This window comes from Sebastes umbrosus, chromosome 2 (assembly GCF_015220745.1).
Source record: "Sebastes umbrosus isolate fSebUmb1 chromosome 2, fSebUmb1.pri, whole genome shotgun sequence".
NCBI classification, from domain to species: Eukaryota; Metazoa; Chordata; class Actinopteri; order Perciformes; family Sebastidae; genus Sebastes; species Sebastes umbrosus.
Genome location: NC_051270.1, coordinates 17,221,971 through 17,241,017, shown reverse-complemented (window position 1 = coordinate 17,241,017; position 19,047 = coordinate 17,221,971). Strand labels below are relative to the sequence as shown.

At 38.5% G+C, this 19,047-nt stretch overlaps 2 protein-coding genes across 2 annotated transcripts; one reads left to right on the top strand and one right to left on the bottom strand.

The window, feature by feature from the left end:
- Positions 1–214: 214 nt before the first annotated feature.
- Positions 215–12,958, bottom strand: rhoua (ras homolog family member Ua). The gene is made up of 5 exons (XM_037789933.1): positions 12,819–12,958; positions 8,368–9,088; positions 6,108–6,166; positions 3,395–3,583; positions 215–2,283 (listed from the first exon to the last, which is right to left on the bottom strand). Exons 2-5 carry the CDS (start codon positions 8,681–8,683, stop codon positions 1,999–2,001), a joined length of 849 nt encoding a protein of 282 aa, XP_037645861.1. The 5' UTR covers positions 8,684–9,088; positions 12,819–12,958; the 3' UTR covers positions 215–1,998.
- A 32-nt stretch (positions 12,959–12,990) lies between these two features.
- Positions 12,991–17,988, top strand: pdcd2 (programmed cell death 2). Its single transcript, XM_037789898.1, has 8 exons — positions 12,991–13,338; positions 14,926–15,034; positions 15,259–15,315; positions 15,547–15,735; positions 15,935–16,075; positions 16,170–16,270; positions 16,393–16,506; positions 17,541–17,988. The coding sequence occupies exons 1-8, from the start codon at positions 13,144–13,146 to the stop codon at positions 17,718–17,720; spliced, it is 1,086 nt and encodes a 361-aa protein (XP_037645826.1). The 5' UTR covers positions 12,991–13,143; the 3' UTR covers positions 17,721–17,988.
- The last annotated feature ends 1,059 nt before the right edge of the window (positions 17,989–19,047 follow it).

The following is a 19,047-nucleotide window of genomic DNA, read 5'->3' as shown; positions in this document are numbered from 1 at the left end:
TATTTTCTGTTAATGTCTGAAATGAATGATTATGTTGCACACTAGATAATGATCTTCTTCGAATCCATTACAGACTGCAACCTGGTTGCACCCTTTTTCCTTTCTGCTGCAGTGCCTCTAAGACAAAGAGCCGTTCAGAAATAGCTGTAAATTATTGGGTTTTGTTCTTGTTTTAGTTACTACAATGTACAAAGGAAGGTGTGGCAGCTGAGTGTTTGTGTTTTAGTTTGCTTTTTTATTTCTGCTTTACAACATGTGGAACTTTGGAGAGAGAAGAGGCTGCAGAGCTAACAGAGCAGACAGTCGACATAGGACGGACAAAGGATGTCTCTATAGTATCAAAGCATTATGGATGCAGAATGATAGAAATGGTTACAACTGTAATTAAGCATGTTTTGGGTAAAGGGAACAAACGCAGAGCAACAAACATGACAAATCAAACTATAGTTCATAACTACTAAGAGAATATTTCACTGAATATGTACATAATTCAAACTTCACAGTCTTAGATACACAATTGCATTGAAAAGCTAAGAAATAAAACCCATCTTTGTTTTTTCTGAGTTATTTTCTCGTTGCAAACCTACAGAAACAAACAGCTGAGTCCATTTTGTGAATTTAAACACATGCAAAGAGCACTTGGTTGATCTAATTCTGTTCAGTGCTCACACATACAGTTAGGCTGGAAAGATAAATCAAACACATGTCGAGCAGCACGCACAAATTTCAGAAACCAGTATAGTATTGGTCTACCTAGCAACTTACTGGTTACTGGTTGACAGGAGGCACTTGCGGAAAGATGTGATCATGATGAAGAGGAGAAAAAATGCTAAAATTACAAAATGTCCTCCTGCCCTATTAAGGTCAAGTCCTAGCCAGTCTGCAGTCCACCACCACAGTACACTGATTTATGTCCTTCAGTACTAATGTAGGATAGATGACGATGACGAACGACAATGTTTTACCCTCAACATTAGTTTTCAAATAAGATACGATATGAGCATCACGCCTCAGCCTCACCAAACCTATCTACTGCCTGGCTTCATCAGCAGTGGCAGGACGTGAAGAAAACCACACTAAAACCAAGCCAGACATGATTCCATAAATAGTTCAGATCGAGGCTAAAATAAAAGGTGAACCAGGATCCAGGTTTCAGATTATAGGCTGCACCGAAGTGAACTGTGCTTGTGACCAGGATAAAATGATTAGCTGCTTAATAAAGTCTTTCATTAGAGCAACAATGATCCCAGTTATAACAAGAGGCTCTAAAATCAACCACAGGCTGGATTTGTTGACTAATTTCTGACTCAAATCATATCAGAAAATCCAAAATGACTTCTTCTTTTCATACGTAAATAAGGACGACATTTGATGTGAGAGACGCTCTATTTCAGTCAGCAGTTCTTTCTAGACGCGTTAGACGAAGGAAGTTCAGACGCAGTTTCAGTGAGTCAAGCTCCGTTCCAGGCTACATGGCAAGCGTACATAAATCCATACTCGGCTGGGAAGGTTATTACGACGACACCAGACTCAACACTGTTCCATTATATGTGTTAAACACAGACAAGACTGCTCTTGTTAAAATCTGGATCAGTCTAATCATAAGCAACATTATCACATCCACCATGACATGGAGAGGGTCTTCTGCTAGTCCCAGTTCAGACCAGTTTAATCCCTGCAGAGGGATCATACTGGAGGCAAGCTTAGATTCAAACCAGGTTAGAAAAAGGACACGGCAGTACTGCTGTTTTTCAGAGCAGGTTTTGTTAGAATCCGGCTGGGCTCAGTAGTAAATCTGTTCCACGATAAGACTAAAACCCCTTTTTGAATAAAAACAAAACATTTTAGATCCGTGACAGTCTTACTTTGGTTCCCAGCCACAATCCAGTCGAGGTCCTGCTCAACATCGGGCTCCATTAGAGAAAGCGAGTTAAGGCAGAACCCAAACCCAGCTGAAGTCCACAGAGGATCAGAGTCTTAGACCCAAGCAGGTCTGCTCTAGGCCACACAGCAGTACCTTTTCCACCACGACTTGGACAGACTCTTCATCTTGTCCGGTGTCTGCCTTTGCTTTTTTCGTCGTTTCTGTTTCCCTCTCGGGTGCTTGTGGGAGCTGTAGTTCTGCAGGCTGGCCAGTATGGCCGTGTCAAAAACTTCTTTCAGATTTTTTTGGGTCAGGGAAGAGCATTCCATGTAGGCCACGGCTCCGATCTCCATCGCACAGTCCCGGGCATCTGCTGGGTCCACGGGTCGCTCCCGGTACTTAGCCAGGTCGATGAGAACCTAAAGAGTGGAGGAAACACTATGTTCATATACTTTTGTAGATCTTATATCTGCTGACCATAGACTGTATATAAAGATGGACGACACGTCTCCACTTCCTCCCACTGTTCAAACGTGAAGCCAAAATATCCCGGATATGGGAGCTGCCATCTTCAGCTTTTGATGTCATTTGGAGCCAGATTCTGCACAGTGGTGATCGTGCAGTGGAGCCGCCGTATCGAGGTCCTGCCAACACACCCGCCTGAACCAATTGTGAGCCGAGCACGGCAGCAGCTTGTCAGCGAAAGAGACTCACAGCTGCCAATCATGACGTCTCACCCCTTTTTATAGCATCAGATAACTATGTAAAACCAAACTTGTCATAAAAACACTTGTGTTTGTGTACGTGTACTTTGACTTTTTAATTTGGTCCATGTCCCTCTAGCATGGAGGGGGCGGGATTTATGACCTATACTGCAGCCAGCCACCAGGGGGCGATCAAGATATTTTGGCTTCACTTCACTTTTACGTCGCCCATCTCTATATACAGTCTATGCTGCTGACTTAGTCAAAGAGACAGGACAGATACACCTTGTCATTGATTTCTTCCATCAGTGACAATTTTAGTAGGATTTGGTCAGCATCCTACAAAGGTTTTGTATCTTCAGATTTGCTGCTAATTTTAATAGTTTAATAGTTTTTAATAGTTTTAATAGCTAATTCTTGATATTATCAGAGTCAAATACACACAAAAACACTTTTAAATATCATAAAACTGGCAAAATGTTTACATTTTTAACAAAACAATACATTAATAACAACATATATTATAACAAAAATATTGTTTTAAAGGTGCTATATTAATATGGTTGAACTGTCACATTGTCATGGCTTACAGGGACACTTGAATAGAACAAGAGTCATCGTTAATGTTATTAGTAACACGTGTGCTTTTCCTATTTTGACAATTCAAAATGATTGCTGTGAAAAAGTTTGTCATTTCGATCATGAAGACATTTGGCCTCTATTTAATGCTAGTTGGTTTTGTTTCACATTTGTCAGAATTAAGGAATTATTTTTTTTCTGACATAAGGCAAGTACTTGCACTTCATGTCAAATAAATGTACTCCACCTTGACATCTTCTCGGAGGTCACACTGCGTCCCGACGAGGACGAGCGGAGCGAAGGGTGCGTGTCTCCGGATCTCTGGAATCCACTTCTCAGGAACGTTCTGAAAGGAGGCGGGACTGACGACGCTGAAGCACAGCAGGAACACATCTGCACTGGTGTAGCAGAGAGGCCGCAGCTTGTCAAACTCATCCTGGAGAGGGAGGTCAGGCGAGGTCAAGAAAGAAAAGTGTTGAGGTTTGAAGAGATTTTTGAAAGCAGCACAATAGTGATTTGACAAAGTGTTTGGACAAAAAAACAGAGGTATTAATCCCGTCTATCCTGACACAATTACTGGTGCTACTGAGTAATCTGCTTTTACTGACTTATGATAAACTATGAGGTTATGTGTCTAGTTTCTCCTCCCTGACTCTCTATCTCTCCCACTTCCTCTCTGACTCTCTCCTTCCTCTGCCTGTGATCCTCCCATTTAGCTTTTGAGTGTTTATATAATGTGTCCTGATTCTTTAACTACATTATATTTTAATTATTTTATTTGTTGTAACAGATAAGGTAAGCATTAGCTCTAAGTCTAACCAGTTGAAGCTCATTCTGAGAACACAGTTTTCCTCGTATTTATTTCAGACAACAGCTGCTTATGCTGCAAACAGGGATGTAAAATGCATCACTTCCTGTGTGCCAGAGAATTTTTCCCAGGAAAGACCTTCCAGACAGTTTCCTGGACAGAGACTGTGCCCAGCAAAACTAACACTAAATCTAACTGAGATTAAAAAACATGTTTATTTTAGGACTAGTCTTTATCCATGTGCCAATTATCTTCATGCATGCCATGTTGGTCAAACTAGATTGTCACTCTTCTGTTATATGAATATAGATGTGGATAGAGCAGCAAAACTTAAATCTATTTATATGAAATGATTTTTTAGTAACATTTTTGAGTTGCCATGTTAAGTTTACAGTTAAGTTTACAGGTGGGGATACCATACAACCACAGCAGTTTGATTCTAGCGGGGGAACTTTGTTGCATGTCATACCACCTCTTTCTCTTCCCATGTTTCCTGTATAGCTCTACACCAGGGGTGTCAAACATACGGCCTGAGGGCCAGAATCAGCCTGCCGAATGGCCAAATCTGGCCCACTGCATGACTTTGCAAAGTGTGAAAATTTTAGAGAAGTCATTAATTCAAAATGTTGTCCACTGGGGGTCACACTGTCCTAATAGGAGTAGCAGGCCCTATGCTGGATACACTAGATAGATCCCACGTGCCGGCTACGTGACACTGTCAAGTGTAGGCTACTGTTCATGCAGGAGCCGCTGCTGAAATATGAAAAGAGGAAAAGGAGTGTCGGGTTTTCCGAGATAAATATAGCAGTTCCTATTTGTGTGCACGGTCTCACAGCAGTTCGTGAAATAATCACGAAATTGAATCTATTTGATTTGTGCACATAGACACGAATTTCCCTTATTTTCGTGACGCTCAGCACAACTTTCAACAACACGTGACGCCCGTGTCCCTTTCGCTCCAGTCTATTCAAAATAAAACTACTTAATTAGGTTTAGGAAAAGATCGTGGTTTGGGATAAACTGGATACAGCGTTGGAGGCGGGGCAAGTTACTTGAAGCCAACTTCTCGACTTCTGACTGGAAAAGTACACGGATTTTCCGCATCCATTGGGCCCCTGGAGTAGGCGCAGCAGCATCCGCTTGGTTACGTGGCGGACACGGAAGTCATAGTACCGCCATTTGGCCACTACGGAAATTAAGGACGGGATCAACGGCAACCTGGGGCCTTGGGCGAAAGTCCGGTGTTTTTTGACCCACCTATCCACCCCCACCTCCTGCCTATGTGGCGTTCGCTGATCTTTATACCCCGTTCACAATTACATGGATCACATACGAATCGATTTTGTGCTGACCATCACGAAAAAAATGTGGAATTCCTGTCTATGAACACTAATACATTAAATTTTGTGACTATGGGGCGCCCCGCTAGCTCACCTGGTAGAGCGGGCGCCCCATGTATCAAGACTGAGTCCTTACCGCTGCGGCGCGGGGTTAGAATCTGACTTTTGCCCCTTTTCTGCATGACATCCCCTCTCTCTCCCCCTTTCACAGCTATCACTGTCAGTATATAATAAAGGCAAAAACGGCCAAAAAATAATCTTTAAAAAAAAAAAAATTGTGACTATTTCATGAACTGCTGTGAGACTTGGCTGTGTGTCCCAGCACCTCTCAGTGCTCAAGGAATATAATATTCGGCGCCACTATCAGACTCATCATGGCGAAAAATACAAGAACTTGCAAGTACAACTGAGAACAGAGAAGATGAATGAAAGGGTGGCATGTTTGTAGCCGACATCAGTGAGACATCTCAGGCTCATCTGTATTGTAAATGGGATTGTTCATTAATTGTGAATGTTTTCAAAATGTACTTGTACTTCTTTACACTAAAAAAAGAGAAAATGAGTTTGACACCCCTGCTCTACACTGTCTATTATAAGACAAAAAAATAGAGGATTTGTAACCCAGTGCTTTACGCAGACCATAAAGAAAGAAAGAAAGAGGATTGTTCTCTCTTCCTCACTTCCTTTGGTTGGAGGCATTGTTTCAAACACAAATAAAACAACAACAGGAAATGCTTCTGCCCTCTCTCCCCCTCACTCTGTGTGTGCATGTTGTGTGTGTGTGAGTGTGTGTTTGTGTTGAGATCACTGACCTGTCCGGCTGTGTCACAGAGTTGTAGTTTGACCGGCTGCCCGTCCACCGATACCACCGCTACACGCACACACGCACACACACACGCACACGCACACACACACACACACACACACACACACACACACACACACACACACACACACACACACACACACAGAGAGTTTGAATTCACTGGAAAACACAAATATGGTTGATTCCTGTGGTGGAAAGTTACACAAGTACTGTACTGAAGTACAATTTTGAGGTTCTTGTACTTTACTTCAGTGTTTTAATGTTCTGCTACTTTCTACTTCAACACCACTATATTTCAGAAGTAAATATTGTACAACATTTCTTTGATGACTTTAGTTATTTGTTATTAGATTTTAAAAACCTATGAGTATATGATATACAATGCATTGTTATACAGTAAATTAACCACCCAACAGTATAACAAATGATTAAAATTTGCTCTATTGCAGCAAGCTACAACATTAAAAAGCATCTTACATGTTAATGCATCAATAATAATAATCTAATACTATAATATACAATAATAATGTAACGACAGAGCCCATTTCTCTGCATAGTGAGTACTTTTCTTTTATGCTTTAAGTACATTTTCTTGATTATACTTACATACTTTTACTTAAGTGTTTTCTTTCAAATCGTGGTATTAGTACTTTTACTTAAGCTAAGTAAAATATCTTAATATACTTCTTCCACGTCTGTTCCTTTCTTACAATCAAACAATCTGATAACACCAGCTGGTAACTATTTAACTATTTTATAGAGTTAATAACGTCAACAATTAGTCTGGCCACAGTTTCAAACATGAAATAAACTATTAAGCTCACACGAACTGAGATGTAAATTATATTTCACATTTTACAGAGAGAAAGATGAATCAATAAATCAAACTTATAAGTAGCTGGTCCACAAATGAAATGTTGTTAACAGCTGTAAAATAGACTACCACGTGTCACTTATAGCCTATATTACATAGTGATGTAGGATAGGGTAGTTATTTATATGGTCAAACAAGTTCAAAAATAACGTTAGAGTGAGTTGCCATAATGTGGGACACCTAAGCTCCAGTGGGTGTAGGTCTTCCTCAGACAAATAAAAGTCTATAAAACTATTGGTTAAGACAAGCTGTGGTTTAATGTGATCAAAATCACATAACTTCTCAAATGTCCAATCATAGATTAGGGTTTAGCAGTCGTCAAACAGGAAGCACCCTGTGTGAAGACCACCCAAAGGTCAACGACATAGTGTTGAGACAAACTTAATGTTAAGGGTATTTAGTACATTTCTTATAAAAAAAACAAAAAACAGTACTGCTTGTTTTTATCAGGATATGTTCATGGTTGTTCATCAAGAAATATTATAATATGGTGTAAATATACTATATTTGTTATTTCAATCAATTTTTTCATTGTCCCACTTTACCATATGTCTATTATGGTTGTATGTGTTCCCATAAAAGTGAAAAAAATAAACATTTCATGAATGTTTAACATTTAATTATGCTTTCTTTGCATAACAGATATGATAATATAGGCTATTTTATTGTCATTATAATGCACCTAAAAGCTAAAACTATTATAGTCTATTGTTTGTTTGATGTTGTTCATTCTCCATGTCACACCTAAGTGTTGTAAACAGCAATAACATTGTAAGTGGTAAACCTATTGAACATGGGATTGCATATGTAGCCTTGAATGTTTCCGACATTAATTAAGGTGATTGAGGCCTTTCTAACAGACTTTTCTGTGTCCCACATTTCGGACCCGACCGTCCCACTTTAGGAAATTTGTCTGAGACAAATCTGAAAATGCAAAAAAATGTCCCACATAGGCTATTTCACCCTATATATATTATACAAAAAAGGACCAAATAAAAATAAAATAATAGCAAATAATACAAATAAATAAAATAAATAAGGCTAGTAGAGTAACAGAAAATAAAAGCAGGGGGAAAAGAGAGGAAAACTTGAAGGAAATGAGATGAAAAGTTTAAACAAAGTTTGTCAGACAGAGTTGCAGAGGATACATAAATGAGCATCATATATGCTTATTGGTCTCTTCTTAAAATGTTGATTTGTTTTAATAATTCAGCTTTTAATGGTGAAAATCTATTAGTATATTAATATATATAAATATATATATATATATATATATATATGTTTATCTATCTATATATATAATATCTATATCTATATATATTATATGAGCTGTATTAAATCCCTTACTAATGCTACTCCCTCCTGTATTTACCTGAGAAGTTGTCGAAGGCGGTGGGTATGTACTGGGTGGGGTATCCGTTGGTGGTGTAGCTGACCACCAGGCTGGTCTTCCCCACAGCTCCGTCCCCGACCAGCACACACTTCACCCGCCTCTCCCTCTCCGTCGCCCCGGCCCCCGCTGCCGCTGCCCCCGCTCCGGACCGCCGCGTCCTCCCGGAGCTCCTGCTGACCCTCCTCGGTGGGACAGGCGGAGCAGGGGACCCCGGTGCCGGCTTGTATCCCCCGCCGCCGCCGCCGCCGCCGCCGTCGCCCCTCGGAGGCATCTGGCACGGAGAGGAGGGTGACATGTAGCCGGAGGAGGCGGAGGAGACCCGGGTAGCAGCAGCTTCAGTCCCGGGTCGGGCCAGCGTTCACATCGTCCATTCTGTCCGTTATATTATATCTGCCGGGTCACGGAGCCGTTGGTCAACTGACTTCTCTCTGTTGTCCGCTTCTTTTTAGTTTCCATAGTTAAATTACACAAAGTTTTAACTTCTGATCAGCCGACAGAGCAACCAACACTGACTCCGTGAACATTTAGAGCTTCATGGTGGATTTAAATGTGAATTAAAGTCCGATTGAAAGAGCCGGGATTCAATTAACGTTATAGCCGTTAGTTACAGACTGTTACTGAGTCCGTCCTGTCGTCCAACGGACAGACAACACCAGACCAGACCCGAGCTACCCGTCAGATGACGTCACAGGCTGTCTGTCTGTGTGTGTGTGTGTGTGTGTGAGAGAGAGAGAGAAAGAGAGAGAGAGAGAGAGAGAGAGAGAGTGAGAGGCATCAGTAGGCTATATAATAATAATAATAATAATAACAATAATAATAATTACAATAATAATAATAATAAAAATGTTAATGAAGATAGCAATAATAATAACAATATACTGATATTGAGTTGGGAGAAAGTGAAAATGCTCTATGTTAAATATCTGTGAATAATGTTCTTTTTCTTAAATAAAAATACTATCTAAAAAAATGATCTACTAGCCCAGTAATCTTTCCTCTAACTTTTGTCAAGTTTATTTTACACAAGGCTTTTGGAATTTTGTCTGTAATCTGTATATTCAAAAACAAATATATTACCTCTCTTTTTTCAGATCTTTTTTTCAGACATTTTTCAGACATTTTTTTCGGACATTTTTTTCAGACATTTTTTTCAGCCATTTTTCAGATCTTCTTTTTCAGATTTTTTTGGTCTGACATTTTTCAGATCTTTTTTTTCAGACTTTTTTTCAGACTTTTTTTCCGACATTTTTTCCAACCTTTTGTTTCGAACATTTTTTAGGACATTTTTTCAGACTTTTTTTTCAGATCTTTTTTTTCGGACATTTTTTTAGATCTTTTTTTTCGGACTTTTCTTCAGATCTTTTTTTCAGACATTTTTCAGATCTTTTTTTTCAGACATTTTTCAGATCTTTTTTTCAGACTTTTTTTGTCCGACATTTTTCAGATTCTTTTTTTCAGACATTTTTTTCTGACTTTTTTCAGATCTTTTTTTTAGACTTTTTTTCTGCCTTTTTTTTCTGCCTTTTTTCAGAACTTTTTTTTCGGACATTTTTTCAGACTTTTTTTTCAGATCTTTTTTTTCGGACATTTTTTTAGATCTCTTTTTCTGACTTTTTTTCAGACATTTTTTCCGACCTTTTGTTTCAGACATTTTTTAGGACATTTTTTTCTGACTTTTTTTCAGATCTTTTTTTCAGACTTTTTTTGTCCGAAATTTTTCAGATTTTTTTTTTCGGACATTTTTTCAGACATTTATTTCAGAAATTTTTCAGATCTTTTTTTTAGACTTTTTTTTCTGACTTTTTTTTCTGACTTTTTTTTCTGACTTTTTTTTCTGACTTTTTTCAGAAAAATATTTTCGGACATTTTTTCAGATCTTTTTTTTCTGACAGTTTTTTAGACATTTTTTTCAGAAATTTTTCAAATCCTTTTTTCAGATCTTTTTTTTCAAACTTTTTTTTCGGAAATTTTTTCAGACTTTTTTTTCAAACTTTTTTCAGATCTTTTTTTTCAGACTTTTTTTCATGGACATTTTCAGACATATTACATACTTTTTTCGGACATTTTTTTCAGAAATTTTTCAGATCTTTTTTTTCGGACATTTTTTTAAATCTTTCTTTTCGGACATTTTTTCAGACATTTTTATCAGACATTTTTCAGATCTTTTTTTTCAGATCTTTTTTTTCGGACATTTTTTTAGATCTTTTTTTTCAGACTTTTTTTTAGACAAGGCTTTTGGAATTTTGTCTGTAATCTGTATCTTCAAAAACACATATATTACCTCTCTTTGCTTTATCTTACCAGTGCAGTCTGTTATCTCTCTATACTGGTAGCAGATATACTGAGATTTTTTCTTTAAGTGAAAGAAGTGATAACAAAGTGTATTATATTAGATTCTTTTAATTGACATATATGCAACATAATATTTTAGCTGGTCGAGGTGGAACTAATTTTAATTACTTTATATTATGTTGCTGGGCAAGCTATAACAAGGCATCATTATTTCATTTAATCTAATCACATGCTATGAATGAAAAGTCTTAATCTGCAATGTGTCAACTAAATATAGCTGTCAGATAGGCCTAAATGTAGCGAAGAAAGTGGAAAATATCCTTCTGAAGTGCAGAAGAAAGCGTCATAAAATCGAAATATTTAAAATACAAATAACTCAAAGTGTTGCAGGCGTCAATTAAGCCTAAATAACTAAACTAAAACATAAACTAAAACATAGATTTCATATGATTTGACTCCTTCTCAAACTTTTAAACAGACTACTAACAGACTACGCCGTCTAGTGGACAGAGTGGAAAACAAACATAAGATGGAATAAAACCTTATTTAAAAGACTACAGAAAGACATGGGTGGAATATACTGGATGAAATGAGATTGTTCAATGTAATATTGTTTCTGTTTCACCTGGAATATCATTTTGGAATAGTTGTGTAAAAATTTATGCTGGAAAAAAGCTTGGACTCTCACACAATAAGGTCAAAGAAGTGTCATTTAAAATCAATCATCGAAGTTACCCAGTTAGGTCTTTTTTTGTTAACTTCAAAAATTATATTGATTTAAGCTGTGCCTTGTGTGATTCCCATACTGAAACTATTCTACATCTGTTCTGGAAATGTACACACACCCGTAAACTGTGGCAAGATTAGAGGAAAACATTGTGGTTTGGCTTAAAATAACTCCGAACAAAAAGACAACTAAACATTGTTGGTTTCACATGGGATGCAAACTCCGATCTCCTGGGTGAAAACCCTGTGTTTTGTGTGCCATCCATTGTCCCCGACCTCCAACGCTTATGGAGTTTCACACCGTCTGTACTACAGCGCCTGACTTTCGCTTCTGCTCCTGTCATAATTACTACAATTGCTAGAGGCCGCTGTTGTGTTCTTTTATACCCTCTTTCAGTGATATACCATGTGAATAGATGATAAAATCTACTAGTGGGTGTAGTAGGCCCCTAATGACCCACATCTATGGGGCTCATAGTGACTGATAATGACTATTTAATAACCTGACAACAGTCTAATCAACTGAAAAAAACTAAAAGGCTAGTAAAACGGTGAGTTTGTATTCCCATTTTAATGTGTTTACCCAAGTTCTTATTATTTAATTTATATTAACCCCTGGCATGTTTTCTGTTATTTTTATTTTATTTTTGTTTGCTTGTTTTTATTTATCCCTTTATTTCCTTTATTTGTATTGTTTACATATGAACTGATTTAATTGTTCTTTGTATTGTTTACAATTCTAAAATAAAGACTATTGAAAAAAAAATTGAAATGGTATTGTTACCTAGAGGAAATGGACACTGATTTATGGGATTTTCCCCTCTCTTTTATTCTTTTTGGACCTTTAAAGGTCCCATATCGTGCTCATTTTCAGGTTCATACTTGTATTTTGTGTTTCTACTAGAGCATGGTTACATGCTGTAATGTTCAAAAAACCCTTTATTTTCCTCATACTGTCAGCCTGAATATGCCTGTATTTACGCTCTGTCTGAAACACATTTTGACGGAATTGCAACGGAATTGCAACAGAATTGCGTTGCTAGGCAACAGCTTGGGTCCATGTGTACTTCCTGTCAGCTGATGACATTCACATACACTGCAACAGGAAATAAACTGGGACACATTTAGAATGTTTACGTTTAAAGCTGTGTAATGGTCTAAATATTGTATATTTGTGACATCACAAATGGATAGAAATCCTAACGGCTTGTTTCAAACACAATTTCTGAATACGGGTTGTGTGTATTTCTCTGTATATTGAGCACTTCGATACTTTCACAGTATTTATAAAGCACTTAAACCTGCTTTATAATATAAAAGACATGAAAATCTTACTTTTTATAATATGGGACCTTTAACATCAGGCAGAAATGCTCAAACACAAACCCCCTGTGCAATGAACTGCAGCTTACCTTGTTTATGTGTATCTGAAGTCAGCCGACCTCGTGTTTTGTTCTACACTTGTTTGTTAAATTGTACAAGCTAACAGTTATTTAAAAAAAGAAAAGTATTTGAAAACAACATAACACCGTGTTATAATGGGTAAACTAGAGTTTCACTTCTTGGAGGATTGCGGAACGAATCACCGGCTGCTCAGTGTTTCCTTACGGACTCTTTTCTGAAGTGCACCACGCGTCTCATGTGTTGTGTTGTGGGAAGTTAGAAAACTCTTCGCTTCTTCCGTACAGTCTTTAACAGACCGTATTAGTCTGACAGACAGATAAGCTCCTCTCAGGTATGTCCAGTGGTAACTCGGAGCAGGTGGAGGTGGTGCTGGGCTTCCTGGAGGAGGCGGAGTCGTGGCGGCTTCTCTCGCCTCAGTTCCCCAGTAAGGTCGGGGGTAAACCGGCGTGGCTCAGCCAGACAGGCCTGCCAGCACTAACCGAGCTGGTGTGTGAGATGTGCGGCCTGCCGATGGCCTTCCTGCTGCAGGTTAGTGTCCTGGAGGAGAGAGGGAGACAGCTGCACTCTGAACAATGATCATGTAAAGAGAGAAAACCTGGAGCTGCTTCAGAGATGATGAATAAAGGCTGCTGACTCTATTCTAGTTCTTCTTATTTCAAGTTTAAAACAGCACAATCAAGAACAAACAATATTTTAATCTAACTATGTTCCCAGATAGAAAAACACAGAGGCACACAAACGCATCTTTACATTTCAAGAGTAAAAGTGCCAAAAATGTTTATTAAAGGTCCCATATCGTGCTCATTTTCAGGTTCATACTTGTATTTTGTGTTTCTACTAGAACATGTTTACATGCTGAAATGTTAAAAAAAAGCTTTATTTTCCTCATACTGTCGGCCTAAATATACCTGTATTTACCCTCTGTCTGAAACGCTCCGTTTTAGTGCATTTCAACGGAATTGCAACAGAATTGCGTTGCTAAGCAACAGTTTGGGTCCATGTATTCCTGTCAGCTGATGACATTCACATACACTGCAACCAGGAATAAACTAGGACACATTTAGATTGTTTATGTTTAAAACCGTGTAATGGTCTAAATATTGTAGATTTGTGACATCACAAATGGACAGAAATCCTAACGGCTTGTTTCAAACGCACAATTTCTGAATACGGGCTGTGTGTATTTCTCTGCATATTGAGAGCTTCGATACTTTCACAGTATTTATAAATCACTTAAACCTGCTTTATAATATAAAAGACATGAAAATCTTACTTTTTACAATATGAGACCAATAATATTTCTCAGGGACTTTAGTACATATTTAAGTAACACTTCATTTTTCAGGTCTGCAAATTTCATGGTAATTAGGTGATAATTATTAGCAAGTTACCTATTTGAAATTTCTTCAAATTTCCCCAATATGTACCTCAAAATTTATCAAAAATTATTTTATTATAAACATGATTTAATAATTATATTCCGCTATTTCCCAATAGCTGGTAATTTCTTTAATACATTTCCAGGAAAATGATACAAAGTTAATTGATATGCTTTATTTCCATGTCTGCTGATAATAATTAGCAAATAACTTCCTTGAAATTTCTTTAAAAAACTCCCTGAATCATTACATTAACTACCAGGTTACATTTATGTAGACAATAAGTCACACAATGGTGCCTGATCAGAAGTGTCTTCTATTAGTTTTTGGTTTTCCACCTCCGATGAAGAGCAGCGCACAGCCGCTTCTCAAGCCTGAGGGCCCTATTTCAACCATTATATGCTATTTTAGCATATAATTATTAAATCATGTTCATAATAAAGTAAGTTTCAATAGATTTTGAGGTAAATATAGGGGTAATTTGGCAGTAATTCCAAAGAAATTTCCCCGAATTACCATGAAATTTGCAGACCTGTAAAATGAAGTGTTATCCAAATTTATATTCATGTAAAAGCAGATAAATTATAATATGATATAAGACACATTTAGGCACATTTCCTCTTAAAATAATAGGTGACCTCAAACTGACAATTCTACTCACTTTTATGTCAGCCAAGTAGTTGACTTCTTTATACCCATCTCATCCCTATTCATCATAAAACTATATCCCATGCAGGTGTACGCACCCATTTCTGGTCAGGACAGAAGTTTCCACAGAACGCTCTTTCTGTTCTGCTGCAAATCTCAGGAGTGCTACACGAGCAACGACAGTCGCTGTATGAAAGGTACCAGTAACCATTATTGTTTATTTGTCATATTTGTTGTCACATGAAAGCAGGACTGACTGACTCTTTAGTCTTTAGCTCTGCTTTCTTATATTCTCCTCCCTTCCCCAGGTGCTCTCCTCTCCACATGTTTAAACACTTCTCATCTGTTTGTCTGGGGCTTCTTTTTTGTTTTTTAAAGACTTAATATAAGTTTTCTTACAGATCTCCTCCTCTCCTTTCAGTTTCCAGAAGCCAGCTACCCAGGAGGAATGAGTTTTACCCCTACGATCCTCCAGCAGGTTGGTGTTTTTTTTGCCAGGATGTCAGTAAAAGTATAATTCTTTGTCACCTCCAACTATCAAGTGCTACATAAATAAAGTAGAGTTGAGTTGAGAGGTGTCATTTATCAAAACTTATATGTTTAGAGAGCCGAGCATTGATGCAATATGGTAGGAAAGATGCAATTTACTAACTGTGAAACCTTTCTTAACGGTGACTTGGCTTCAGTATTCATATTTCTTTTTCCTCAGAGGACGAACCCCCCAGCGATCCTGAACCGGACCAGAGTGTGTTGTCCGTCTCTGGAGTTAAACTGTGCTGGGTGTGCGGTTGCCCCGGCAACAAAGCCTGCTCCCGCTGTCACGCCGTAACCTACTGTGGAAAACACCACCAGACCCTCCACTGGAAACACACACACAAGAGGGAGTGTGGCAGCCAAGGTGTGTGTGTGTGTGTGTGTGTGTGTGTGTGTGTGTGTGTGTGTGTGTGTGTGTGTGTGTGTGTGTGTGTGTGTGTGTGTGTGTGTGTGTGTGCATTGGATTAAAAATGGGCAGAACACTGAATAGTTAATCTACTTATTCCAGCTTGATTTTAGAGGAAGACTTAATGTCTCCGCTGTGTCTTTGTCTGTCTGTATAGAAGCGTCCATCGTCTCAGTCTCTGCCTTCCTCTTCCCTGAGTCTGAGCTGGTCACTGAACCTGAGGAGGAGGAGGAGAAGAAGGAAGCTGAAGCAGAAGAAGAAGAAGAAGGGAGTGTAGATTGTCCCTCTTTAGCAGACAGTAAGCTTTCAGTTATTTCTAATAACAATGCTGGTCACATGAAGTAATTCACTGATGATATTTTTCCTTTAACTGCTGACTTTCTTTCATTCAGCCCTGGCAGAGACAGACCTGGAGGACATGGCTATGCACGAGACTGAAGACAACAAAGTGTTCCAGCGGTTTAAAAAGAGGATCGCACCAGAACCACACCAGGTTAAACATATAAAAACTTGAACACAATTAAGTCGAGTCACTCCTCACACTGACGATGTGAAGTTAGAAAGATCTTTCACAGATTTCTGTGTGTACGTCTCACAGTGTTTTGTTATGTTCAGGTGCTGCGTTACAGTCGAGGGGGCTCCCCGTTGTGGGTCTCTTCTCAGCACATCCCTTCCGATCAGGATATCCCACCATGCACCTGCGGCGCCAAGAGAACTTTTGAGTTTCAGGTAGTCCTTTTTTCTTTTTCCCCTAGTTTTCATCTTCTCACTCACCAGTCTTGAATACCAACATGCTATTATTGTGTGCCACGTACACAAAGGTGTGTGTGTATGTTGGTGATTGAAAACAAGCCAACTTAAGGGGTATTTTATAATTTGGAGAGACTAAGTGGACCAAGATTTGGGTTTTTTTTGTGGAAATGTTCAGAAATGTCCAACATTTGGTGTTGAAATTGTCCATAGCAATGGTTGATTTGGTCAAAGCTCATGTTAATGCAGTTACTGACCACTGTACGTCTTGTATCGGAGACTGTGACAAGAGGTTTCTTTCTACAAGTCATTGTGGGCAAGAAGAAAAAGAAGTAAATGTTTCTGATTATTACTCATGGTTATTACTCATTACTCTGGTGTTTTAATAACTTAAAATAACATCATAGTGGTAATGTGCCAACATGCCATACGTATGTGTAATTGCGTATTTTAAAAAGGACCTGTTATACTTTTGTGCCTTTTTCCTTTCCTTTATATAATTTGTTGTGCATGTAAAAGGCCTGCAAAGTTACAAAGCCCAAAGTGAGCTGCCTGAAACGCCTCGCTTAAAGTTCCGCCTTTTCTTCCGTAACATGGTGATGTCACCAAGTAACACATTTGCATAACGGCTAATTTGGCACGCCCTCAAACAAAGCTAGTTAAAGCGGAGCTGGGGCAGCGTCCGAAGAGTTTGGTTCAGTTGACGAATCACAACAGAGGGCCAGCTGACCAATCAGAGCAGACTGAGCTTTTCAGGGAAAGTAGAAACCCAAAATAGGAATATACACCTGAAAATGAGCATAATAGGTCCTCTTTAAGAAAAATGCCCAGGAAGGACGGATAATAAAACAAAATAGAAGATGGAATGAAAAGGTGAAAAAGTTCCTCGGCCTTGTTTGAACAACGCAGAGCTGGATTATGTATATGTCAGTGTCTCTCCACACAGGCAACCAGTCCAGTTGTTGAACAGTGTGTTCATCATATACGTGTAATAATCCTGTGTGTGTCTTTAGGTGATGCCACAGCTGTTAAACAGTCTGTGTGTGGACTCGACAGGAGCCAGCATCGACTGGGGGACACTGGCCGTCTACGCGTGCTCTGCCAGCTGTAACCATGGCGACCAGTACTGCCCAGAGTTCATTTGGAAACAGGACTTCAGCTCAGATCAGCACACACAGATGAAACCTACATAACATCTGTCTGCTGCTGGACAGAGGTCAGGACATACTGAAGCTCAGACTCAAGTGACTGGAGTTATCACACTCGTAGTGACTCCCCGTCTCGTGTACTGGACACGTGCTGCTGCTCATGTAACTGATTATATACAGATGAAAAATCAGTGTGTAATTCAGCTGACAGAGAGAGGGATTTGATCGCTCTAAGAGGACAATGAAGATGTTTTTGGAGGGCAGACATTCACCATCTGGATTAATTGTTCTATTAAAAGTTCAGACAGTCAAACAGGAGTTCTGGTTTCTTTTCTATTATACTTTTACATTCTGGCTGTAAGAACAATGCATCAGTGGCATTTCTGAAGTGGTTAGTGGGTTATGCCCATTTTCAGTGCTACATACTGTTTATACAGTAGGTCTAAAGGAACGAATAGTCATCAAAAACAAATATAATATAACCATAAGCCTTATCATCACACAATAAACCTCTCAACAAACCTTTCTGAACAAGCGTTCATCTGATTTTCTGCATTTTTCTGAGGGTCCAAGGAAAATAATGTACAATTAAAATACCAGAAAAATACTACCTTGATTATTGCCATGTCATCTTAAGCCCATCGGTCACATTAGTGACAGTTATAAGGCTTTAAAAATGTTACTGAATGATGTATCAATACATTTATAACAAATATTGAAATAATTAAGTGTCTAAATGAAATATGTGCAGTGTCACATGTTTAGTGTAAATTGTCACATGACCAGAGCTGTTAACTTTAATGCTCCCAAACAAAAGGTTGTTTAAGTATAAAGATAGGACAAAGGTTTTTGGTACACATCCTCTTTAAGGTGTCTAGCATTGATATATGCATTTGCAATTACTCAACTAGTTCAGTGTGGTCATAGAGTGAGTAAACATGTTGATGGCAACAATAGTGACCAGCAGGATAACAGCGCCATCTAGGTAAACATACTTTTACACATACATAGTTCTTGAATGATTAATTTAAGTGATTTTGAATGTGGCATGGCTGTTGGTGCCAGACGGGCTGGATTGAGTATTTCAGAACCTGCTCATCAACTGGGATTTTCACCTAAGGTTTACAGAGAATCGTCCGGGAAAATATCCAGCAGGCGGTAGTTCTCCAATTGTATAATTCTTATTTATCGGTTTGTTTTTTTACAGAAATATCACATACCTAGCAAGAGCTGAGTATTTTCTGTTCAAGTTATCTGTGCATAACTGATGATCACTGGCAGGGACTACTCCCACTGAACCTGAAAACAGTTTGTTGATATGGATATATTTTTGTTTCTGATCAAATCATGTAAAGCCTGCGTTTAGTCCAGG